This window comes from Salmo trutta, chromosome 2, assembly GCF_901001165.1.
Source record: "Salmo trutta chromosome 2, fSalTru1.1, whole genome shotgun sequence".
NCBI lineage: Eukaryota > Metazoa > Chordata > Actinopteri > Salmoniformes > Salmonidae > Salmo > Salmo trutta.
Genome location: NC_042958.1, coordinates 71845407 through 71872879, shown reverse-complemented (window position 1 = coordinate 71872879; position 27473 = coordinate 71845407). Strand labels below are relative to the sequence as shown.

The 27473-nt window shown below is 41.0% G+C and overlaps 1 protein-coding gene across 2 annotated transcripts in view; it reads left to right on the top strand.

Annotated features, from left to right (window-relative positions):
• afap1l2 (actin filament associated protein 1-like 2) overlaps positions 1 to 27473 on the top strand; it is a 150505-nt gene that overhangs the window by 50288 nt on the left and 72744 nt on the right. For both annotated transcript variants that reach the window (XM_029714016.1, XM_029714024.1), the window contains exons 3-4: positions 6274 to 6363; positions 8018 to 8109. In XM_029714016.1, the coding sequence (XP_029569876.1) occupies positions 6274 to 6363; positions 8018 to 8109 (182 nt within the window). The remainder of the gene's footprint in view (positions 1 to 6273; positions 6364 to 8017; positions 8110 to 27473) is intronic.

Below are 27473 nucleotides of genomic sequence, written 5' to 3'. Positions count from 1 at the left end.
CTTTCACTTTAAATTATGATGACGACAATAACAATGTGATCAAATACGTGTTTTGGATTATATTATAATGACTCTTATTATGCTAACAACTCTAAATCATTTTCATCATGTTTGAAAATGATTGAGCAATTCAATTTGGTTCCCAACTCTGACTAAGCAAGTATAAAAGGGATCCAGGCATTAATAATTTTGCTGTGCATTTCGGATGGAATCCAGGCATTAGACCATACCGGAGGATAACAAAGTAGAGCTCGTTCTGGCCCCAAAAATTCTGTGACCATACCTGCCCGGAACACCCTGGGGCTGGCTACTTTTTCTATTTGTTTGACTACTCCATGTACTTACGGAAAACACTGAATGATGGTAACACCAATGAGACATTTGGGGCTATTGAGGATTTTTTTGAATGGAGGCCACAGATGCCCAAATCTAAGGCAATTAACCCTTTGAAAATAATTTAATTGAGTGATATGATTGATTCTTTAGCTCACAATGCTATTTCCCTTCATTTAAATCGAGTAACACCAAGTGACACTTTGGATTTAGACACAAAATGATCAATGGAATCCTCAAATGTTTAACATATTAAAATGGGGGGGATTAGTTAATAACTTTTTTTAAATGTCGATACGTTTGACTCTGAAGTGAATGCTCAAGGTCCTTGTATATCTTTGAAATGAGTGACTTTCAAGGCGGTAACACCAATGACCTAAAACTAAGGGACATGCATTATACTAGCGATAAAAATATGCATTTTATTAGTCGCCTTTGTTTTTATTGATCTATATAATATATTACATCATTTTGTTTACTTTCTAGCATTCAAAATAATAAATAGATACAGTGCATTTGGAAAGTATTAATTTTATTACATTTTATTACGTTATTACAGCCTTATTCTAAAATTGATTAAATCGTTTTTTCCCCCTCGTCAATCTGCATGCAATACCCCTTAATGACAAAGCAAAAACAGGTTTTTAGAAATGTTGACAAATAAAAAATAAACTAATCATATTCACATAAGTATCAGACCCTTTACTCAGTACTTTGTTGAAGGACGTTTGGCAGTGATTACAGCCTTGAGTCTTTTCTGGTAATGACGCTACATGCTCTGGCACATCTGTATTTGGGAGTTTCTCCCATTTTTCTCTGCAGATAATCGCAAGCTCTGTTAGGTGTGATGGGGAGTGATGCTGCACAGCCATTTTCAGGTCTCTCCAGAGATGTTCAATCGGGTTCAAGTCCGGGCTTTGGCTGGGCCACTCAAGGACATTCAGACTTTTCCCAAATCCACTCCTGTGTTGTCTTGGCTGTGTGCGTAGGGCCATTGTCCCAGGCTGAGGTTCTGAGCGCTCTGGATCAGGTTTTCATCAAGGATCTCTGTGTACTTTGCTCCGTTCATCTTTCCCTCGATCCTGACTAGTCTCCCAGTCTCTGCCTCTGAAAAACATCCCCCCACAGCATGATGCTGCCACCACCATGCTTCACCGTGGGGATTGTGCCAGGTTTTTTCCAGACGGGATGCTTGGCATTCAGGCCAAAGAGTTCAATCTTGGTTTCATCAGACCAGAGAATATTGTTTCTCATAGTCTGAGAGTCCTTTAGGTGCCCTTTGGATAACTCCAAGCGGGCTGTCATGTGCCTTTTATTGAGGAGTGGCTTCCGTCTGGCCACTCTACCATAATGGCCCGATTGGTGGAGTGCTGCAGAGATGGTTGTCCTTTTGGAAGGTTCTCCCATCTCCACAGAGGAACTCTGTCGCTCTGTCAGAGTGACCATTGGGTTCTTGGTCACCTCCCTGACCAAGGCCCTTCTCCCCCAATTGCTCAGTTTGGCCAGGCAGCCAGTCTGTGTGCAATTTCACATCGGTTACACCAGCCTAATCTTGGGAGTTGATAGGCTTGAAGTCATAAACAGCGCAATGCTTGAAGCATTGCGAAGAGCTGCTGGCTTGAAGGGGTGGGTATAATTTGTGGAACGTTCCAACAGGAATCTGTTCCAAAAAACGTAAAGTAAAAGGTTGCCAACCAACAACGCATACAAAGTAGCAACGCATACAAACCTAGCTAACTAGCTGCCGGATAGGCATCAACTCACCACGTAGCTTATTCTTAATGTTAGTCCATAGGCAACGAGAGTGAGGACAGACATTTTTCGGAATAAACGTGATGAGTGGTCCCGTGTGGCTCAGTTGGTAGAGCATGGTGTTTGCCACGCCAGGGTTGTGGGTTCAATTCCCACAGGGGACCAGTACAGGGGAAAAAAATGTATGAAATGTATGCATTCGCTACTGTAAGTCGCTCTGGGTAAGAGCGTCTGCTAAATGACTAAAATGAAAAATGCAATGAAATAGACCACTCCCTACCCGGTATCTTATTCTGCCGCTATACAACTTTGTATGCGTTGTTTTTGGAATAGATTCCTGTTGGAACGTTCCACAAATTATACCCACCCGGCTTGAAGTCATAAACAGCTTGAAGCACAGCAAAGAACTGCTGGCAAAACGCACGAAAGTGCTGTTTGAATGAATGTTTGAATGAATGCTTAATATGAATGTTTGAATGCTGCTGCCTACCACCGCTCAGTCAGACTGTTCAATCAAATATCAAATCATAGACTTAATTATAACATAATAACACACAGAAATACGAGCCTTAGGTCATTAATATGGTCGAATCCGGAAACTATCATCTCGAAAACAAAACTTTTTTTCTTTCAGTGAAATACGGAACCATTCCGTATTTTATCTAACGGGTGGCATCCCTAAGTCTAAATATTCCTGTTACATTGCACAACCTTCAATGTTATGTCATAATTACGTAAAATTCTGGCAAATTAGTTTGCAACGAGCCAGGCAGCCCAAACTGTTGAATATACCCTGACTGCGTGCAATGAACACAAGAGAAGTGACACAATTTCATGTTAGCAGGCAATATTAACTAAATATGCAGGTTTAAAAATATATACTTGTGTATTGATTTTAAAGAAAGGCATTGATGTTTATGGTTAGGTACATTGGTGCAACGACAGTACTTTTTTCGCAAATGCGCTTGTTAAATCAACACCCGTTTGTCGAAGTAGGGTGTGATTCAATGAGAAATTAACAGGCACCGCATTGATTATATGCAACGCAGGACACCTTAGATAAACTAGTAATATCATCAACCATGTGTAGTTAACTAGTGATTATGTTAAAATTGCTAGTTTTTTTATAAGATAAGTTTAATGCTAGCTAGCAACTTACCTTGGCTTCTTGCTGCCCTCGCGTAACAGGTAGTCAGCCTGCCATGCAGGCTCCTCGTGGAGTGCAATGTAAGGCAGGTGGTTTGAGCTTTGGACTAGTAACCGGAAGGTTGCAAAAACGAATCCCCGAATCCCCCCTGAACAAGGCAGTTAACTCCCGTTCCTAGGCCGTCATTGAAAATAAGAATGTGTTCTTAATCTGACTTGCCTAGTTAAATAAAGGTGTAAAAAAACTAATTATTATTATTTATTTTTTAATCGGCAAATCGGTGGTCAAAAATACCGATTACCGATTGTTATGAAAACTTGAAATCGGCCCCAATTAATCGGCCATTCCGATTAATCGGTCGACCTCTAGTCCTGATGTGGCAATGTCAAATGGCTGTGGGCTACACTAGCTGTGGGCTACACTAGTTCATTTAGCTGTCAAGATTTGCTTATAATTCCATGGCATTATTTTATATTATTTTTTTATTTTATAGTATGAAGAATACAATTGAACAAATAATATAAATATTTTCTCCAAACGATTTGAGGGAGCGCGCACATGCGGCTATTCTATGTTGAGTGGTTAACAAAGAAATAGGTACTTTTATATGTTTAATTTAGAGTTATTAATGTAACTTTAGTTGTTCTACAAACATTTGGCTATATGTTTTGATGTTTAATACATTGTAAGGCTGCATGGTGAGACTCTAATGATGATTTGAAAAAAGTCGCTTGAAAGGCATGACCTCTGCTTTGTTTTTTTTGGCGCATGCTTTACACACTCCAAAAGTCTCTCATTCACAATTTGACAAGCATTTGATAATGCCTCGAATTTTATGGCGGCATCCCCTTTGTGGCTGTAATACACGCTAAAAAAATCCCTGCCTTTTGCGGCCCGAAGTGCTGTGTTGTGCCCTTCTCCCTGAGTGTGCTGCGCAATCTGAAGCGTCTCTCACTCACACGGCTCTCCATCACGTAATCAGGTCTTTCTCACAGGCTACAAGTTAAGACAGACACATCGGAGACGCAACTGCGCGTGTCCTTATTCAATTCCAAGGTGCATATTGAAGATGTTGGAAGATCTGTCCACATTTACTTTTCGTCAGCCAATAAGATGTTTAGGCCTAACGAACAGCAAAAGCACTAACCTATGTCAATCTACTATCCCCCATAGTACAAACGTAGACCTGTTCTATTCTGTGCGAGAAATACATTTTCCAAACATAGTCTGGGACAGTTGTGGGATGTGATAGATCCCAAGTGAATATAACCACTAGCATCAAAAGAACAGATCAGAAAGTTTAGCTTAAAATGTTGATAAACTATTAGGCTATTTCTTAACATTATAAGCACAGCAATGCAAACATGGTAGTAGTCTATAAGCACAAATATTCCATTAGAGGAAAACCCCATTATCAAAAGTGACCACAAATGCAATTATGCATGTAATGCTTTTATTATAAAGGTGTATTTTATAGTGATCTTCCCCAAACTAGAAATTCACGCGCTGCTTATGTATGCCAGTTAGGCTCTACATCCCTTGTAAAGTAAATTAATGTGCTTAATTTTAAGAACTTATTTGGCCACTTTAGTTGTGATACAAACCTTATTAAAACATATAGGTCTATGGGCTAGGCTACATGAGGTGTGCAACTATGATTTCTTATGCTGGGCATCATTCACAAGCGTTAATATGTCATTCACAAGTGATAGGATAATATTGTCACCCATCAGACTATTATTGATTTAAATCTTGTCTTTCCATTTACTAAATAATATATGTGTAAAATTTGTTTTGATTTAGAATTGACCATTATCATGCACCTGTATCGAAACAGGGGCAGCGGGAAAAAATGCATGTCATCTATGCATTTAAATAGCGAATGGAGGACGCTTTTCCCCACAGTTTATTTTCATGCCAGCCAGGTAGGCTGTTCTCCTGTTGTAAATATAACAATGTGCTTAACATTAGGAAAGTTGAGAAATAAATATAGTAGGCCTAGCCTATAGAAAGTTGATGGGATCCTCCTCTTTTTAATAGATGCCATCACTCTGTTTTCTCCCGCAATTGCATAGCCTATAGTAATGTTGCGCATCATGAGCTCATTGGGCTCTCGTATGGTGATTGATTCGATTTTTGAATACATTTGCATTGATGTCAGAGTGATTAGAGGGACAATATAGTGCTGAGTGCCAGGCAGTTAGAAAGTTTGGTAGGCTACTAATGACCAGCAGCAGCATCAGAGCTCAGATAAGTCTAATTATCGTGGTACTAAACAGTCATGTTGAATTTGACTGCCTTCATGACTCGTGACCGCCGATGTGGTGGTAATACAGTCACTGCAACAGCCCTATTTGTGATACTATTGATAATATTTTTCTGATACAGAAATACTTCCACAACTGTTGTACTGTGTCTACACAACACTTTTGTAGTTATTATTTTGTGCAGAAAAACTATCCGTTGTACTTAAATTGTACAGGGCCATTGTGTAGTCTTGTACAGGGCCATTGTGTACAGGGCCATTGTGTAGTCTTTACATGATGTGTAACCCTTGATCCAAACAGATATAGTAGGATCAGAAAGTGTAAGTCAGGCCTATGATCTTTACAACCTTCAAAAAGAGAAGAGTGTTCTGACTCATGTCTGATAAATGCACCATGAGCGTGCATGGGAATAATAACCTTTTTTATCTCTGTTTATCCATAGGTTTTGATCTCACTAGAATGTATATTTGTTAAGGGTGACTTTTAGAATGTTGTTATATAGTAGAAATGTTGATAGACTATCAGTGTATTAATCTCAATAGTAATTTATTAATCTCAGTAATTGATTAAAACTTTGTTGTGAACGTTGTGGATCTTATTTTATTTTGAGTTTCACCTCTGATTTCCCTGGGCTGCCACAATGTACAGTATCATAGCATGATTCTGTTCATTCAAAACTTAATTCTGAAGTGGGTTGTATCAGCAGCATTCATAATGAAGTATATTTCTCATGTTGATTGATGTTACTGTTCTCTCTCAACTGCTATGTTTCAGGTGGTGGCGGTGGTGGTGGTGGTGATGAGGAGTACATCTACATGAACAAAGTCATTGTGACTGGGCAGGGTCAGGACAAAGCTGACAGAGGTGAGAGTTCAAAGGTTGTTTCCTACAAGGTGGAACCTGCTTGATGGTGTAGCGCTCTGACTTGTTTGGTTCATACATTGTAAATTAGTATTATTGAGGCTTTACATACTTTCATAATCCAATATTTGAGGTGCGTTTAATTTAGCTTGAATTTTGCACTTTTGGTATTTGACCTACGTATTTGAACCCAGGTCTGGCTTTAACTCAAGTCACAGTCCCTCACAAATAAGAGTCACATAGAATCAAATTGCTTAATGTCAATCAATAAACCAAGTTTCGCTGTGAAAACCCAGAATTATGCACTTTAAACACAGTCACAGTCACAGTTGTTTTGTTGAGACTGTGCTCTTAAACCACTGGAAAATTGTGTTGCTGCTCATATCAGGTTCACCATTCAACCACAGGTTGTATGTGCTTGATAGGCTACATCACACTGTCCACAGGTGAGACTAAACAAAGTTTCCAACAGTAGCTGTCAGTGGTGTTTAGGAGTGTGAAAACAGCCTTTCCACACCATTCCCCCTCCCCCCCACACACACTCATTTCCTGTGTATTTCTCAGTAGTTCTCTCTTTGTCCCCCCTCTCCAACCCACCACCTGAGGCCAGTCATTTTGTTTGGACTGTGATAAAAAATGAGCAGACCGAACACTAGACTTAACACACATTAACCCCACTGAAGGCCAGTAAAAGCCACAGGCTTTCTTTTACGGCCACCCCAAGTACAAGGGTGTTCTCAGATCAAAAAGATGCAGGCCTCTTGTCATGCATCTAGACCATTTTCTTTATTTGAATGGAGGGGTTGGTCAGGGTGTTTATTATAACATAGACTAAAGACTGCATATGTATGGAAACATTGAGATCCTTTTTTTTTTGAAGGACACAAAAGGGAATACCTGTCATGTTGGGTGTCTTGTCTAACTTGCATCTCATGTACCCACATGGCTAGACAGAAAGCCTTTCTTTCAGCCAACTGTTTTGAAACTCAATATGAGGGTTTGAATGTGTTTATGTCAACATCATAGTTATTTAGTGATAACAGCCAGATGTATTGAATTTGTGAGCTCTGCAGAGTTGTTTGAATGTAATTTCTGTAACTTTCAGTGACTCCTGTGAATTTACGACTAGAGGTGTCCAGTATAAAGCACTCTGCTTGGGTCCCTATGGCAACCCAGATGTCTACATGCTGAGAGGTGGAATGTCTGTCGAGAGGGGAAGACTGCTGTTATGGCATGTGCATACAGTAGCTTAGAGACAAGGACCCACTGTCATAATGAACAGAGAAATAGGCAAATAACTATTAGGCAAATGTGAGGCAAAATGTTAACATTGTTATTTTGGCTAGAAGGCTAATGTAACCAGCATGCATCACCCAGGTGTATGCTACACATTGGTGTTTAAGAAGGAAGGTTATATAGTTCAATAAAAACTGTTATTAAGGGGAAGACAATCCCATGTATAAAGTAAAGTCCTTTAGGACCTAGTGAAAAAGATGAAGGCCTTACAAAAGGCTGATACGTGTTGTTTTTATCCTGATTTTAATATTATGATTCTCTTCGGCCCTATTCTTCTTTGCATTTGTGAAATGACTATCTTCCTTTTGATGGCCATTGTTGATTTTCATCTAATGTCCTTCTTTTGTGTTGAAATGACCAGACAACACACCAGATGCCCTGGCCAATGGGAGAGCAGGAAAACATGTCCCCGCACCACAGAAGAGTCTTCCAGACTTGCCACCACCTAGAACAGTGAGTGATGTTCATTTATCTTACTACATCTTTCCAAATTACACCGAACATCCATGCTGGGACATCCATGAGTATTGAGAAATCGTTCTTTGCATATTGAACCATACAGACTTTATTTGGGTGTGCCGCAAGACTCCGTTTTGGCGCCTCTATCTTTTGATGATACATTTCAGTTATAGTATTTTTTATTTTTTACATAGAATATAATAAAACTTTTAAAAGTAATAATATCCACACCATGTGTTTTACCTTGTGTAGGACTACGATTAACATCAAATACTAACGTAACTCACTTGCTAGCATAACTCTTAAGCATCTTTGGCCTCATCCATTTCTAGCCTGGTTTTTCTCACATTCATTTGGTCGTAGTAGCACTGCCATGTTTTTTTCCCGTAACTATAAATCCCAGGCCTGCGGTACCATTATTAATCAAGGCTTCAATATGTGTTGTAATCACCCACAGAAACAGGTATGTTATCCTTCTCAGAGTGATAAAATTTGAAAATTTGTGTGGAAATGAGTGTGTGAGATTTGAGAGGAGTGATGTATTTAATGTTGACTGGGGAGGCTAGGGGTCTACTGAATTAGCGCTGTGTGAGATTGGAAGGGTCACAGACAGACAGGAGGATGGGATTATAGCGTTCCTTCTGAGTCTTTGAACTCCACACGTATGCACACACACAGAGAGAGACACACCCAGCACTGTTTTCTTATTAGCAACATCTGCTGTTGCTGTGGTGTGAGAGCTGTTTTTGTGGCTGGATAGGAGCTCAGTGAAGTTTTTCCCCTTGTTCTCCATGAAAGAACAGATTTCCTCACACAGCTCAAACAATCTCTTCAGCACTTTGCCCCAACTTGGCCAACGCACCTCTGTGTGGTAGGGCACATCTTGATGTTCTGAATTAACCTCGTCAAGAAATGACTGAAACAGTTTACTGTTTTTGTTACAGTTCCGTCCTTAGTACTTTACCACAAAGAGCCTCCTGATGTATAATACAGTAATATGTTGTCAGCTCGTCGGGGCAATTCTCCTCCTGCATCTTCTCTCGCATCCTTCCAGCCAATCCGCTCCTCCCACCGCACATATAAGATTCCACATCTGTTGTCAGTCCAGTAAGTTTATCCCATTGTAACTTGGTCATTTACACATTTCTTAACTTATTGAAAAATTATTTCCTATAGTCGTGCCATACATTGATTTAACACCCAAGAGCTCTTCACTAACGAATCCCCCCCCAGGAATGAAAATGGACATTCTGAGCAATGTCTGTAGCAACCATGCTCTCGTCAACAGCAAGTGAGTAAGCTACAAAGTATTTCACTTTTTCAGCGAGCTGCTCTTGTAGATCGGTGGCTAGCTCATCCACGCAATCTGCCACTGTATTTCTCCTAAGGCTGACATTTGCAGATGCTTGCGTTTTATCTGGGCACACTACTTTGCTAACTTTATCCATGCACTGCTTCATAAAATCACCTTTGGTGTATGGTCAGCCTGATTTAGCTATTTCATTCTAGGTAGAATCTGGCCTTTACTGCTGCATCACTCTGTGATTTTGGCTTTGAAAACATAGTCTGCTGTTGTACAAGGCCCTTATTTAACTCTGCCACTTTCTGTAGCCTATGATGTCTATTCAAGTCACAGTGTTTTGTCCCATAATTGCACCTTATGTTAAATTCTTTCATTACGGCCACAGTCTTTTGGCAAACGATGGTCCACAAACAAGTACTCGATCTCCCAACTGTCGTGAAATTCCCTGCCTTCGCTGTCAACTTACCTTCTTTTTGCAATTTTCTGGCTGGCTGGCTAGCTAGTTATTTTTGATGAAAACAGTTGGGCTGCTACTGAACTGTTAGTGAAAATATGATACAACCCACTGGCTGTCTCGTGGGTGTGTACGCTCTTAGAATGGATTATTTGCAGAGGGATAGGGTTTTACCAAGAACCGTTTTCATCAGAAGAAACCTTTTTGGAAGAAAGGGTTATTTGAAGATTCTTTTGAAGGCCAGAGGGGTTCTACATAGAACCCTTCTCAATAAGAGTGTTTAATTGCTGTGTTTTATTGTTTAATTGCTATATTGTAATTATTTTGCCACTATGGCCTATTTATTGCCTATATAGACTTTTTCTATTTTATTATAGACTGTATGTTTGTTTATTCCATGTGTAACTCTGTGTTGTTGTTTGTGTTGCACTGCTTTGCTTTATCTTGGCCAGGTCACAGTTGTAAATGAGAACTTGTTCTCAACTACCCTACCTGGTTAAATAATGGTAAAATAAAAAACAATATGCTTTTTTTATTGTAATTATTTCAATTTATTTTAAAGAGTGTCTGAGAATTTGTGTTTACCTCAGTGTTTTAACTTTAACATGAGGATTTTCTAAAAAGATAGGTGTGTGGGAATATTTGTGCATGTATCTGGTTTTCCCTTAAATCCATTTAACATATACAGTACTGACATAGAAATCATGACAAAGATATTAACTGTCTTTCAAATGTTGTGATTTTATTCAGAAGAGAGAATGCGTGAACCAGCAGTGTACCATACAGGGCTGCGTGAACCAGCAGTGTATGGTACACTGCAAATTGGCCAGTTTTACCTAGGGTTTACCTTGACAAAACAAAGGAGCTAATCGTGGACTTCCGGAAACAGCAAAGGGAGCACACCCCTATCCACATCGACGGGACTGCAGTGGAGCAGGTGGAAAGCTTCAAGTTCCTCGCCGTACACATCACTGACGATCTGAAATGGTCCACCCACACAGACAGTGTGGTGAAGAAGGTGCAACAGCGCCTCTTCAACCTTAGGAGGCTGAAGAAATTTGGCTTGGCACCTAAAACCCTCACACACTTTTACAGATACACAATTGAGAGCATCCTGTTGGGCGGTATCACTGCCTGGTATGGTAACTGCACCGCCCGCAACCGCAGGGCTCTCCAGAGGGTGGTGCAGTCTGCCCGAAGCATCACTGGGGGCAAACTACCTGACCTACAGGACACCTACAACACCCGATGTCACAGGAAGGCCAAAAAGTGAATCAAGGACAACAACTACCCGAGCCACTGCCTGTTCACCCCACTGTCATCCGGAAGGCGAAGTCAGTACAGGTGCATCAAAGCTGGGACCGAGAGACTGAAAAACAGCTTCCTAAAAAGTGTTAAACAAATCTAAACATTTTGGAGATTCTTCAAAGTAGCCACCCTTTTCTTGATGACAGCTTTGCACACTCATGGCATTCTCTCAACCAGCTTCCCCTGGAATGCTTTTCCAACAATCTTTAAAACCTCTTAAGGATCGGCCCCTTTTTTTCAATTTTCACCTAAAATGTCATACCCAAATCTAATTGCCTGTAGCTCAGGTCTTGAAGCAAGGATATGAATATTCTTGGTACCATTTGAAAGAAAACACTTTGCAGTTTGTGGAAATGTGAAAGGAATGTAGCAGAATATCGCACATTAGATCTGGTAAAAGATAATACAAAGAAATAACTTTTTTAAATTATTTTTTTGTACCATCTTTGAAATGCAAGAGAAAGGCCATAATGTATTATTCCAGCTCAGGTGCAATTTCGATTTTGGCCACTAGATGGCAGCAGTGTATGTGCAAAGTTTCAGACGGATCCAATGAACCATTGCATTTATGTTCAAAATTTTGTATCAAGACTGGCCAAATGTTCCTAATTTGTTTACAAATAACTTTTCATGTTCACAACTGTGCACTCTCCTCAAACAATAACATGGTATTATTTCATTGTAATAGCTACTGTAAATTGGACAGTGCAGTTAGATTAACAAGAATTGTAGCTTTCTGACAATATCAGATATGTCTATGTCCTGGGAAATCTTCTTGTTACTTACAACCTCATTCTAATCGCATTAGAATACTTTAGCTCAACCGTCCCGCAGGGGACCCACCAATCCTGAAGAAGTTTTAAGGAGTTCCCACATATGCGGAGCACTTCTTGGCTGCTTTTCCTCCACTCTGCGGTCCAAGTCATCCCAAACCATCTCAATCGGGTTGAAGTCGGGTGATTGTGGAGGCCAGGTCATCTGATGCAGCACTCCATCACTCGCAAACCAAATGGGATGGAGTATCGCTGCAGAATGCTGTGGAGGCCATGCTGGTTAAGTGTGCCTTGAATTCTAAATAAATCACTGACAGTGTCACAAGCAAAGCACCCCTACACCATCACACCACCTCCTCCATGCTTCACTGTGGGAACAACACGTGCAGAGATCATCCGCTCACCTACTCTGCGTCTCACAAAGACAAATCTCATATTTGGACTAATCAGACCAAGGACAGATTTGCACCTGGTAATGTCCATTGCTCATGTTTCTTGGCCCAAGCAAGTCTCTTCTTCTTATTGCTGTCCGTAAGTAGTGGTTTCTTTGTAGCAATTTGACATTGAAGGCCTTATTCACACAGTCTCCTCTGAACAGTTCATGTTGAGATGTGTCTGTTACTTGAACTCTGTGAACCATTTATTTTGCCTTCAGTTTCTGAGGCTGGTAACTCTAATGAACTTATCATCTGCAGCAGATGTATCTCTGGTTCTTCCTTTCCTGTGGCGGTCCTCATGAGAGCCAGTTTCATCGTAACACTTGACGGTTTTTGTGACTGCACTTGAAGAAACGTTCAAAGTTCTTCAAATGTTCCATATTGACTGACCTTCATGTCTTAAAGTAATGATGGACTGTGGTTTCTCTTTGCTTATTTGAGCTGTTCTTGCCATAATATGGACTTGGTATTTTACTAAATAGGGCTAGCTTCTGTATACCACCCCTACATTGTCACAACACAACTGATTGTCTCAAACACATTAAGAAGGAATGAAATTCCACAAATTAACTTTTAACAAGGCACACCTGTTAATTGAAATGCATTCCAGGTGACTACCTCATGAAGCTGGTTGAGAGAATGCCAAGATTGTGCAAGGCTGTCATCAAGGCAAAGGGTGGCTACTTTGAAGAATCTCAAATATAAAATATATTTTAATTTGTTTAACACTTTTTTGGTTTCTACATGATTCCATATGTGCTATTTCATAGTTTTGATGTCTTCACTCTTATTCTACAATGTAGAAAATAATAACAATAAAGAAAAACCCTCGAATGAGTAGGTGTGTCCAAACTTTTAACTGGTCCTGTATATTTTTTATGCTTAAAATTCAAAATCAAATAGCTAAATGATCCTTGGTATGACTTTCTTAAAACAACTCCATATAGCTTAGTAGAACCCCCCGTTTAGACAGGGCTTATGTGTTAAAAGGTAGGTTATTTTTCATAAGAATTTCCACACCTCTACTTCTGTAAATTATGAGAAAATAACTTGTCCAAACCCCCCTTGTTGCAATTTCAGATGCTCCTTATCCAAATGAATTTCTTGCAACAGACCAATATCAATATAGATGTTTTTAAGAGTACTTCTTTCCTCAAGTGCCTTTATTTTAGTGTCCATTGATGTAGCCAAGGTTTCCATAGTAACAATTCTTCCTTCCGCCTTATCAACATACTTGACAACCTGTAGTTCGGCTGAATGGCCTACTATTGCTTCCAAGACAGTTACTATCTTTGACATCAATCACCTTAATAATGTTGTCAGTCATCTTTTGGATCACTTGATCCATTGTGCCTGGATCAACAATTCTGTTAACCTCGCACATCTACAGTCGTGGCCAAAAGTTTTGAGAATGACACAAATATTAATTTCCACAAAGTTTGCTGCTTCAGTGTCTTTAGATATTTCTGTCAGATGTTACTATGGAATACTGAAGTATAATTACAAGCATTTCATAAGTGTCAAAGGCTTTTATTGACAATTACATTAATTTTATGCAAATAATCAATATTTGCAGTGTTGACCCTTCTTTTTCAAGACCTCTGCAATCCACCCTGGCATGCTGTCAATTAACATCCTGACTGATGGCAGCCCATTCTTGCATAATCAATGCTTGGAGTTTGTCAGAATTTGTGGGTTTTGTTTGTCCACCCGCCTCTTGAGGATTGACCACAAGTTCTCAATGGGATTAAGGTCTGGGGAGTTTCCTGGCCATGGACCCAAAATATTGATGTTTTGTTTCCCAAGCCACTTAGTTATCACTTTTGCCTTATGGCAAGGTGCTCCATCATGCTGGAAAAGGCATTGTTCGTCACCAAACTGTTCCTGGATGGTTGGGAGAAGTTGCTTTCGGAGGATGTGTTGGTACCATTCTTTATTCATGGCTGTGTTCTTAGGCAAAATTGTGAGTAAGCCCACTCCCTTGGCTGAGAAGCAACCCCACACATGAATGGTCTCAGGATGCTTTACTGTTGGCATGACACAGGACTGATGGTAGTGCTCACCTTGTCTTCTCCGGATAAGCTTTTTTCCGGATGCCCCAAACTATCAGAAAGGGGATTCATCAGAGAAAATGACTTTACCCCAGTCCTCAGCAGTCCAGTCCCTGTACCTTTTGCAGAATATCAGTCTGTCCCTGATGTTTTTCCTGGAGAGAAGTGGCTTCTTTGCTGCCCTTCTTGACACCAGGCCATCCTGCAAAAGTCTTTGCCTCACTGTGCGTGCAGATGCACTCACACCTGCCTGCTGCCATTCCTGAGCAAGCTCTGTACTGGTGGTGCCCCGATCCCGCAGCTGAATCAACTTTAGGAGACGGTCCTGGAGCTTGCTGGACTTTCTTGGGCGCCCTGAAGCCTTCTTCACAACAATTGAACCGCTCTCCTTGAAGTTCTTGATGATCCGATAAATGGTTGATTTAGGTGCAATCTTATTGGTAGCAATATCCTTGCCTGTGAAGCCCTTTTTGTGCAAAGCAATGGTGACGGCACGTGTTTCCTTGCAGGTAACCATGGTAGACAGAGGAAGAACAATGATTCCAAGCACCACCCTCCTTTTGAAGCTTCCAGTCTGTTAGTCCCTCCAAGAGAAGACCGGTTTAATGTTAAAAAAGGTTATCTTACTTAGAAAATAGTCCTGATCATATAGGCCTAGACGACATCCAAAACAACTAACAACACACTGAATTCATACATTTTAGGTAATTCTAATTGTAATGTCATGTCTTTCTACTCAATACCAAAACTAATTTTACCAATCTGGGAGGTAAAGTCGTTAAAGTGTTCAATAACGTCTGTAGCCATGAAGTGCTTTGAAAGGCTGGTTATGGCTCACTTCAACACCATTATCCCAGAAACCCTAGACCCACTCCAATTTGCATACCGCCCCAACAGATCCACAGATGATGCAATCTCTATTGCACTCCACACTGCTCTTTCACACCTGGACCAAAAGGAACACCTATGTGAGAATGCTATTCATAGACTACAGCTCAGCCTTTAACACCATAGTGTCCTCAAAGCTCATCACTTAGCTAAGGACCCTGGGACTAAACACCTTCCTCTGCAACTGGATCCTGGACTTCGTGACGGGCCGCACCCAGGTGATAAGGGTAGGTAACAACACATCCGTCACGCTGATTCTCAACACGGGGCCCCTCAGAGGTGCGTGCTCAGTCCCCTCCTGTACTACCTGTTCAACAGTGGTAGGCCTGATCACCGACAACGACGAGACAGCCTATAGGGAGGTGCAAGGACAACAACCTATTCCTCAACGTGATCAAGATAAAGAAGATGATTGTGGACTACAGGAAAAGGACGACCGAGCACGCCACTGTTCTCATTGACAGGGTTGTAGTGGAGCAGGTTGAGAGCTTCAAGTTCCTTGGTGTCCACATCACCACATCCAAACTAACATGGTCCAAGCACATCAAGACAGTTGTGAAGAGGGCACGACACAACCTATTCCCCCTCAGAAGACAGAAAAGATTTGGCGTGGGTCCTCAGATCTTCAAAAGGTTCTACAGCTGCACCATCGAGAGCATCCTGACGGGTTGCATCACTGCCTGGTATGGCAACTGCTCGGCTTTCGACCGCAAGGCACTACAGAGGGTAGTGCGTACGGTCCAGTACATCACCGAGGTCAAGCTTCCTGCCATCCAGGACCTCTCTACCAGCCGGTGTCAGAAGAAGGCCCTAAAAATTGTCAAAGACTCCAGCCACCCTAGTCATAGACTGTTCTCTCTGCTACCGCACGGCAAGTGGAACCGGAGCACCAAGTCTAGGTCCAAAAGGCTTCTTAACAGCTTCTACCCCCAAGCCATAAGACTCCTGAACAGCTAATCAAATGGCTACTTAGACTATTTGCATTGCCTCCCTCCCTCTTTTATACTGCTGCTACTCTCTGTTTATTATCTATGCATAGTCACTTTAACTCTACCTACATGTACATATTACCTCAATTACCTCGACTAACCGGTACTCCCACACATTGACTCTGTACCGGTACCCCCTGTATATAGCCTCACTATTGTTATTTTACTGCTGCTCTTTAAGTGAAAAATACATAAGTAACAAATAATTAACACTTATGTAGTCATAGACTGTTCTCTCTGCTACAGCACGGAAAGTTGTACCGGAGAGCGAAGTCTAGGTCCAAGAGACTTCTAAACAGCTTCTACCCCTAAGCCATAAAACTCCTGAACATCGAATCAAATGGCTACCTCCCCCCCGCTTTTACACTGCTGCTACTCTCTGTTATTATCTATGCATAGTCACGTTAATAACTCTACCTACATGTACATATTACCTCAATTACCTCGACTAACCGGTGCCCCCACACATTGAATCTGTACCGTACCCTCTGTATATAGCCTCGCTATTGTTATTTTACTGCTGCTCTTTAATTATTTGTTACTTTTGTTTCTTACTTTTTGTAGGTATTTTTCTTAAAACTTCATTGTTGGTTAAGGGCTTGTAAGTAAGCATTTAAGGTCTACACCTGTTGTTTTTGGCGAATTTGACAAATTACATTTGATTTGATTTGTATTTCAGATGGAATCCTGCCATTAATCATTTTGCTGTGTACTTCCACCACCAGTACAAACTGCTTTCACTTTAAATTATGATGACGACAATAACAATGTGATCAAATACGTGTTTTGGATTATATTATAATGACTCTTATTATGCTAACAACTCTAAATCATTTTCATCATGTTTGAAAATGATTGAGCAATTCAATTTGGTTCCCAACTCTGACTAAGCAAGTATAAAAGGGATCCAGGCATTAATAATTTTGCTGTGCATTTCGGATGGAATCCAGGCATTAGACCATACCGGAGGATAACAAAGTAGAGCTCGTTCTGGCCCCAAAAATTCTGTGACCATACCTGCCCGGAACACCCTGGGGCTGGCTACTTTTTCTATTTGTTTGACTACTCCATGTACTTACGGAAAACACTGAATGATGGTAACACCAATGAGACATTTGGGGCTATTGAGGATTTTTTTGAATGGAGGCCACAGATGCCCAAATCTAAGGCAATTAACCCTTTGAAAATAATTTAATTGAGTGATATGATTGATTCTTTAGCTCACAATGCTATTTCCCTTCATTTAAATCGAGTAACACCAAGTGACACTTTGGATTTAGACACAAAATGATCAATGGAATCCTCAAATGTTTAACATATTAAAATGGGGGGATTAGCTAATAACTTTTTTAAATGTCGATACGTTTGACTCTGAAGTGAATGCTCAAGGTCCTTGTATATCTTTGAAATGAGTGACTTTCAAGGCGATAACACCAATGACCTAAAACTAAGGGACATGCATTATACTAGTGATAAAAATATGCATTTTATTAGCCGCCTTTGTTTTTATTGATCTATATAATATATTACATCATTTTGTTTACTTTCTAGCATTCAAAATAATAAATAGATACAGTGCATTTGGAAAGTATTAATTTTATTACATTTTATTACGTTATTACAGCCTTATTCTAAAATTGATTAAATCGTTTTTTCCCCCTCGTCAATCTGCATGCAATACCCCTTAATGACAAAGCAAAAACTGGTTTTTAGAAATGTTGACAAATAAAAAATATACTAATCATATTCACATAAGTATTCAGACCCTTTACTCAGTACTTTGTTGAAGGACGTTTGGCAGTGATTACAGCCTTGAGTCTTTTCTGGTAATGACGCTACATGCTCTGGCACATCTGTATTTGGGAGTTTCTCCCATTCTTCTCTGCAGATAATCGCAAGCTCTGTTAGGTGTGATGGGGAGTGATGCTGCACAGCCATTTTCAGGTCTCTCCAGAGATGTTCAATCGGGTTCAAGTCCGGGCTCTGGCTGGGCCACTCAAGGACATTCAGAGACTTTTCCCAAATCCACTCCTGTGTTGTCTTGGCTGTGTGCGTAGGGCCATTGTCCCAGGCTGAGGTTCTGAGCGCTCTGGATCAGGTTTTCATCAAGGATCTCTGTGTACTTTGCTCCGTTCATCTTTCCCTCGATCCTGACTAGTCTCCCAGTCTCTGCCTCTGAAAAACATCCCCACAGCATGATGCTGCCACCACCATGCTTCACCGTGGGGATTGTTCAGGCCAAAGAGTTCAATCTTGGTTTCATCAGACCAGAGAATATTGTTTCTCATAGTCTGAGAGTCCTTTAGGTGCCCTTTGGATAACTCCAAGCGGGCTGTCATGTGCCTTTTATTGAGGAGTGGCTTCCGTCTGGCCACTCTACCATAATGGCCCGATTGGTGGAGTGCTGCAGAGATGGTTGTCCTTTTGGAAGGTTCTCCCATCTCCACAGAGGAACTCTGTCGCTCTGTCAGAGTGACCATTGGGTTCTTGGTCACCTCCCTGACCAAGGCCCTTCTCCCCCAATTGCTCAGTTTGGCCAGGCAGCCAGCTCTAGGAAGAGTCTTGGTGGTTCCAAACTTTTTCCATTTAAGAATGAACTGTGTTCTTGGGGACCTTCCTTTGCCCAGATCTGTGCCTCGACACAATCCTGTCTCGGCGCTCTACGGACAATTCCTTCAATCTCATGGCTTGGTTTTTGCTCTGACATGCACTGTCAACTGTGGGACCTTATATAGACAGGTGTGTGCCTTTCCAAATCATGCCTAATCAATCGAATTTACCACAGGTGGACTCCAAGTTGTAGAAGCATCTCAAATATGATCAATGGAAACAGGATGCACCTGAGCTCAATTTGGAGTCTCATAGCAAAGAGTCTGAATACTTATAACAATAAGGTATTTCTGTTTTTGCTTTTTCATTATGGGTTATTGTAAATTGTTTTATTTAATCCATTTTAGAATAAGGCTGTAACATAGCAATATGTGGAAAAAGTCAAGGGGTCTGAATACTTTCCGAACACGCTGTATCTCTAAATCTCCAAAACATGTCACTACAACTTTAAACATCACTACTGGGACAAGCCAATTTGCTTTCCTTAAATACTTTTAATAATGCATAAACAAAGTTTTGCAGTATAAAGGATTTGCATTATGTTTTATCATTGATAAACAGTTCAATATAAACAAAAACATGTATGATGTGTGACTATTTGTATTTTTAAAGTGTTTTTCATGGTTGCAAAGGCAAGGGACGCAAATGCCACCACAATTCAAGAACGGCCCGATTTACATTCTGAATAATGAGACAGAAAATTCAGTTTTACTACTTCTGCTAATATACAGTAATTCTAGGCTACCACCACCAGTAAAAACTGCTTTCAATTTAAATTATGATGACAATAACAATATGGTCAAATATATTTTTATATTCTATTATAATGACTTTTATTATGCTAACAACTCTTATTCATTTTCATGGTGTTTGAAAATGATTGAGCAATTCAATTTGGTTCCCCATACTAAGTATAAAAGTTGGGACCAAAGTGTCCATAGTTGTGTCACATAAAACCATACAGGAAATCTAAGTGAAGGAAAGAGCAGGGAGATAGACTGGGACATTATCAGAGCCCTGGACCCAGGATTTACAACACAGCAGCCCTGCTGATTTTTTATCACTATCTTCTCCCTCTTTCCCAGCCCCGAGTGAGTGTTTTCGCTGTGCTGAATTCTTGGCATAGGAACGAGGGACTTTCCATGTTCTGGGTGTTCATTTGGGTTTTTTCCCACTCTTTCTCAAAACACTCCCCCCTATTCTTTCCCCCGCGACTGTTATTTTTTCCCTGACTCCTGAACCGCTACCCTGGCCTGCCGTTTCCGTGGTGATGAGGCAGGGGTGTGTGTTTGTGTGTGTGTGTGTGTGTGTGTGTGTGTGTGTGTGTGTGTGTGTGTGTGTGTGTGTGTGTGTGTGTGTGTGTGTGTGTGTGTGTATAGGTGCATCCCAAATGGCAACCTATTCCCTATGCAGTTCACTACTTTGACCAGGGCCCATAGGTTTCTGGTAAAAGTAGTGAGTGCACTATGTAGGGAATAGTTTGCTGTTTGGGACGCATCCTATGCATGTGGGGTAGGGTGGGAGGGGGGATTCTGGTCGCCGTGGGAAGTGAGACTGTTTGGATTTAGGAGGATGAAGTCCTAGCAGAGCTGGTTAGGCTGTTATGTTATGCAGAGCGTTGGTGACTGCAACTGTGCTGCTGGGAATAATTTAATGATGCTTTTTTTGCCAACGTTTACTGACACCGGCCATATTCAACGGGTGTTGAGCGTCCGTAAATTTGTTATTCTGCGCTCTGGCACACTCAGACGAGTGCGCTGAAATCAGAGTAGATAGCCAGAGCGAATTTACCAGCTACGTCTATCGTCAGTTGTCACAGTGACATCATGAACATTCTATTGAAATGTTTACTTGCATAGTGGAGTCTTTTGTTTAGACATGTAGCGAGCTAAACAATAGACCATAATCCCAACTCATAACATTACAACCCTGCATGAATCTACAGGTAGCTAACCAACCAGGTTCAATGTTAGCTAGCTAACATTAGGCTATAACTAGCAATGCAAATGGCTCTAAGACAGGAATCATATTACTACACAGATCATACAAGTAACGTTAGCTAGCTAGCGAGCCAGCCAGCTAACATTAGCTAGTTAGCTAACATTACAATTTAACTTGAAATGAAAACAACTTTCTGACAAAATTAGAATTCTGAAAATGTAGCTAGCTAGATTATCTTACCCGTATACATGGATGGACATTCTCCCACTGTGTCACGGATGCCTTGTTTGCCTTTGTTTCAAGATGTAATCCGGAGACCGGTATTTTATACCAGCCTTCTGTGTGCTCTCTTTTTGACTATTTGGTATAAAAAACAAGTCCATATTATGGCAAGAACAGCTCAAATAAGCAAAGAGATATGACAGTCCATTACTTTAAGAAATGAAGGTCAGTCAATCCGGAAAGTTTCACGAACTTTGAACGTTTCTTCAAGTGCAGTCGCAAAAACCATCAAGCATATGATGGATGATGAAACTGGCTCTCATGAGGACCGCCACAGGAAAGGAAGACCCAGAGTTATCTCTGCTGCAGAAGATAAGTAAATACATTTACTGCACCTCAGATTGCAGGCCAAAGAAATGCTTCAGAGTTCAAGTAACAGACATCTCAATTCACTGCCTGAATCAAGCCTTCATGGTTGAATTGCTGCAAAGAAACCACTACTAAAGGACACCAATAATAAGAAGAGACTTGCTTGGGCCAAGAAACACGAGCAATGGACATTAGACCAATGGAAATCTGTCCTTTTGTCTGGTGAGTCCAAATTAGAGATTTTTTGGTTCCAACCGCCCTGTTTTTGTGAGACGCAGAGTAGATCTCCGCATGTGTGGTTCCCACCGTGAAGCATGGAGGAGGTGTGATGGTGTGGGGGTGCTTTGCTGGTAATACTGTCAGTGATGTATTTAGAATTCAAGGCCCACTTAACCAGCATGGCTACCACAGCATTCTGCAGTGATACGCCATCCCATCTGGTTTGGCGCTTAGTGGGACTATCATTCATTTTTCAACAGGACAATAACGCAAAACACACCTCCGGGCTGTGTAAGGACTATTTGACCAAGAAGGCGAGTGATGGAGTACTGCATCAGATGACCTGGCCTCCACAATCACCCAACCTCAACCCAGTTGAGATGGTTTGGAATGACTTGGACCGCAGAGTGAAGGGAAAAGCAGCAACAAGTGCTCAGCATATGTGGGAACTCTTTCAAGACTGTTGGAAAAGTATTCCCCATGAAGCTGGTTGAGAGAATGCCAAGAGTGTGCAAAGCTGGCATCAAGGCAAAGGGTGGCTACATTGAAGAATCTCAAATATAAAATATATTTTGATTTGTTTAGCACTTTTTTAGTTACTACATGATTCCATATGTGTTATGTCATAGTTTTGATATATATATATATATATTCACACAGTGGCTTGCGAAAGTATTCACCCTCCTTGGCATTTTTCCTATTTTTTTGCATTATAACATGCAATTAAAATGGATTATTATAAATGTTTTTGTCATTTTATTTACACAACATGCCTACCACTTTGAAGATGCTAAATATTTTTTTATGTGAAACAAACAAGAAATAATACAAAAAAACTGAACTTGAGCGTGCATAACTATTCACCCCCCAAAGTCAATACTGTGTAAAGCCACCTTTTGCAGCAATTACAGCTGCAAGTCTCTTGGGGTATGTCTCTATAAGCTTGGCACATCTAGCCACTGGGATTTTTACTCATTCTTCAAGGCAAAACTACTCCAGCTCCGTCAAGTTGGATGGGTTCCGCTGATGTACAGTATTCTTTAAGTCATACCACAGATACTACATTTTATTGAGGTCTGGGCTTTGACTAGGCCATTCAAAGACATTTAAATGTTGTCCTTTAAACCACTCGAGTGTTGCTTTAGCAGTATGCTTATTGTCATTGTCTTGCTGGAAGGTGAACCTCTCCTCATCTCAAATCTCTGGAAGACTGAAATGGGTTTCCCACAAGAATTTCCCTGTATTTAGTGCCATCCATCATTCCTTTAATTCTGACCAGTTTCCCAGTCCCTGCCGATGAATAACATCCCCACAGCATGATGCTGCCACCACCATGCTTCACTGTGGGGATGGTATTCTCAGCCTGATGAGAGGTGTTGGGTTTGCACCAGAGATAGCATTTTCCTTGATGGCCAAAAAGCTCAATTTTAGTCTCATCTAACCAGAGTACTTTCTTCCATATGTTTGGGGAGTCTCCCACATGCCTTTTAGCGAACACCAAATGTGTTTGCTTATTATTTTTTTTAAGCAATGGCTTTTTCTGCCCACTCTTCCGTAAAGCCCAGCTGGAGTGTATGGCTTAAAGTGGTCCTATGGACAGATACTCCAATCTCCGCTGCTTCAGGATTATCTTTGGTCTCTTTGTTGCCTCTCTGATTAATGCACTTCCTGCCTGGTCCGTGAGTTTTGGTGGGCGGCCCTCTCTTGGCAGGTTTATTTTGGTGCCATATTCTTTCCAATTTTTAATAATGGATTTAATGGTGGTCCGTGGGATGTTCAAAGTTTTGGATATTTTTTTCATAGTCCAACCCTGATCTGCACTTCTCCACAACTGTCCCTGAACTGTTTGGAGTAGAGGTCGACTGATTGTGATTTTTCAACGCCGATACCGATTATTGGAGGACCAAAAAAAAGCCGCTACCGATTAATCAAACGATTTTTAAACAAATGTTTTATTGGTAATAATGACAATTACAACAATACTGAATGAACACTTATTTTAACTTAATATTATTCATCAATAAAATCAATTTAGCCTCAAATAAATAATGAAACATGTTCAATTTGGTTTAAATAATGCAAAAACAAAGTGTTGGAGAAGAAAGTAAAAGTGCAATATGTGCCATGTAAGAAAGCTAACGTTTAAGTTCCTTGCTCAGAACATGAGAACATATGAAAGCTGGTGGTTCCTTTTAACATGAGTCTTCGATATTCCCAGGTAAGATGTTGTAGTTATTATTGGACTATTTCTCTCTATACGATTTGTATTTCATATACCTTTGACTATTGGATGTTCTTATAGGCACTTTAGTATTGCCAGTGTAACAGTATAGCTTCCGTCCCTCTCCTCGCTCCTACCTGAGCTTGAACCAGGAACACATCGACAACAGCCACCCTGGAAGCAGCGTTACCCATGCAGAGCAAGGGAAACAACCACTCCAAGTCTCAGAGCGAGTGACGTTTAAAACGCTATTAGCGCGCACCACGCTAACTAGCTAGCCATTTCACATCGGTTACACCAGCCTAATCTTGGGAGTTGACAGGCTTGAAGTCATAAACAGCGCAATGCATTGCGAAGGGCTGTTTGAATGAATGCTTACGAGCCTGCTGCTGCCTACCATCGCTCAGTCAGACTGCTCTATCAAATCATAGATTTAATTATAACATATAACACACAGAAATACGAGCCTTAGGTCATTAATATGGTCGAATCCGGAAACTATTATCTCAAAAATGAAACGTTATTCCAGTTACATTGCACAACCTTCAATGTTATGTCATAATTACGTAAAATTCTGGCAAATTAGTTCGCAACAAGCCAGGCGGCCCAAACTGTTGCATATGCCCTAACTGCGTGCAATGAACGCAAAATGACACAATTTCACCTGGTTAATATTGCCTGCTAACCTGGATTTCTTTTAGCTAAATATGCAGGTTTAAAAATATATACTTCTGTGTATTGATTTTAAGAAAGGCATTGATGTTTATGGTTAGGTACAGTCGTGCAGCGATTGTGCTTTTTTCGCAAATACGCTTTTGTTAAATCATCCCCCGTTTGGCGAAGTCGGCTCTCTTTGTTAGGAAGAAATAGTCTTCACAGTTCGCAACGAGCCAGGTGGCCCAAACTGCTGTATATACCCTGACTCTGTTTGCAAGAGAAGTGACACATTTTCCCTAGTTAAAAGAAATTCATGTTAGCAGGCAATATTAACTAAATATGCAGGTTTAAGAATATATACTTGTGTATTGATTTTAAGAAAGGCATTGATGTTTATGGTTGGAGCAACGTGTACCTAAGAGATTATATGCAATGCAGGACAGGCTAGATAACTACACATGGTTGATGATATTACTAGTTTAACTAGTGATTATGATTGATTGATTGTTTTTTATAAGATAAGTTTAATGCTAGCTAGCAACTTACCTTGGCTTCTTACTGCATTCGCGTAACAGGCAGGCTCCTCATGGAGTGCAATGTAAAGCAGGTGGTTAGAGCGTTGGACTAGTTAACCGTAGTTAAGAAAACTTGAAATCGGCCCTAATTAATCGGCCATTCCGATTAATCGGTCCGATTAATCGGTCGACCTCTAGTTGTAATGCAACAAAATAGGAACAACGCCAAGACAGTGAATACTTTTGCACGGTACTATGCATGACATTTCATCCGAGTAAAAATTCCCTGTCTTAGGTCAGTTAGGATCACCACTTTATTTTTAGAATGTGAAATGTCAGAATTATAGTAGAGAGAATTATTTATTTCAGCTTTTATTTCTTTCATCACATTCCCAGTGGGTCAGAAGTTTACATACACTCAATTAGTATTTGGTAGTGTTGCCTTTAAATTGTTTAACTTCAGTCAAACGTATCAGGTTACCTTCCACAAGCTTCCCACAATAAGTTGGGTGAATTTTGGCCCATTCCTTTGGAAGACCCATTTTCCTTTGGAAGACCCATTTACGACCAAGCTTTAACTTCCTGACTGATATCTTGAGATGTTGCTTCAATATATAAACATAATTTTCTTCCCTCATGATGCTATCTATTTGGTGAAGTGCACCGGTCCCTCCTGCAGCAAAGTACCCCCACAACATGATGCTGCCACCCCCGTGCTTCATAGATTGGGATGGTGTTCTTTAGGCTTGCAAGCCTCCCCCTTTTTCCTCCAAACATAACGATGGTCATTATGGTCAACAGTTCTATTTTTGTTTCATCAGACCCAATAACATTTCTCCAAAAAGTACGATCTTTGTCCCCATGTGCAGTTGCAAACTGTAGTCTGCCTTTTTTTATGGCGGTTTTGGAGAAGTGGCTTCTTCCTTGCTGAGCGGCATTTCAGGTTATGTTGATATAGGACTCGTTTTACTGTGGATATAGATACTTCTGTACCTGTTTTCTCCAGCATCTTCACAAGGTCATTTGCTGTTGTTCTGGTATTGATTTGCACTTTTCGCACCAAAGTACGTTCATCTCTAAGAGACAGAACGCGTCTCCTTCCTGAGCGGTATGATGGCTGTGTGGTCCCATGGCGTTTATACTTGCGTACTATTGTTTGTACAGATGAACGTGGTACCTTCATTCATTTGGAAATTGCTCCCAATGATGATCCAACTTGTGGAGGTCTAGAATATTTTTTCTGAGGTCTTGGCTGATTTCTTTTGATTTTCCCATGATGTCAAGCAATGTGGCACTGAGTTTGAAGGTAGGCCTTGAAATACATCCACAGGTACACCTCCAATTGACTCAAATGATGTCAATTAGCCTATCAGAAGCTTCTAAAGCCATGACATAATTTTCTGGAATTTTCCAAGCTGTTTAAAGGCGAAGTCAACTTAGTGTATGTAAACTTCTGACCCACTGGAATTGTGAAACAGTGAAATAATCTGCCTGTGAACAATTGTTGGAAAAATGACTTGTGTCATGCACAAAGTAGGTGTCCTAACCGACTTGCCAAAACTATAGTTTGTTTGGCTATGGAGGCTATGGAGACATATGTCTCCGAATCCCTGCATCAGGAGTCCTCCACTTCACCCGCCTCCTCGAGTTTCTTTTTTGTGAAGAAGGATGGAGGTCTGTGCCCGTGCATTGACTATAAACGGTCTCAATCAAATCACGGTGAGGTACAGTTACCCGCTACCTCTTATTGCCACGGCGATTGAGTCAATGCACAGGGTGCGCTTCTTCACTAAACTGGATCTCAGGAGTGCGTACAACCTGGTGCATATCCAGGAGGGAGACGAGTGGAAGACGGCGTTTAGTACCACCTCAGGGCATTATGAGTACCTTGTCATGCCGTACGGGTTGATGAATGCTCCATCAGTCTTCCAAGCCTTCGTAGACGTGATTTTCAGGGACCTGCACGGGCAGGGTGTAGTGGTGTATATCGATGACATTCTGATATACTCCGCTACACACGCCGAGCATGTATCCTTGGTGCGCAAGGTACTTGGACGACTGTTGGAGCATGACCTGTACGTCAAGGCTGAGCAATGCCTGTTCTTTCAGCAGGCCGTCTCCTTCCTAGGGTATCGCATTTCCACATCAGGGGTGGAGATGGAGAGTGACCGCATTGCAGCCGTGCGTAATTGGCCGACTCCCACCACGGTAAAGGAGGTGCAGCGATTTTTAGGGTTTGCTAATTACTACTGGAGATTTATCCAGGGTTTTGGCCAGGTGGCTGCTCCCATTACCTCACTGCTGAAGGGGGGTCCTGTACGTCTGCAGCTCTGTTTACCTCGACTCCCGTGCTGGCCCATCCGGATCCCTCTTTGGCATTCATAGTGGAGGTGGACGTGTC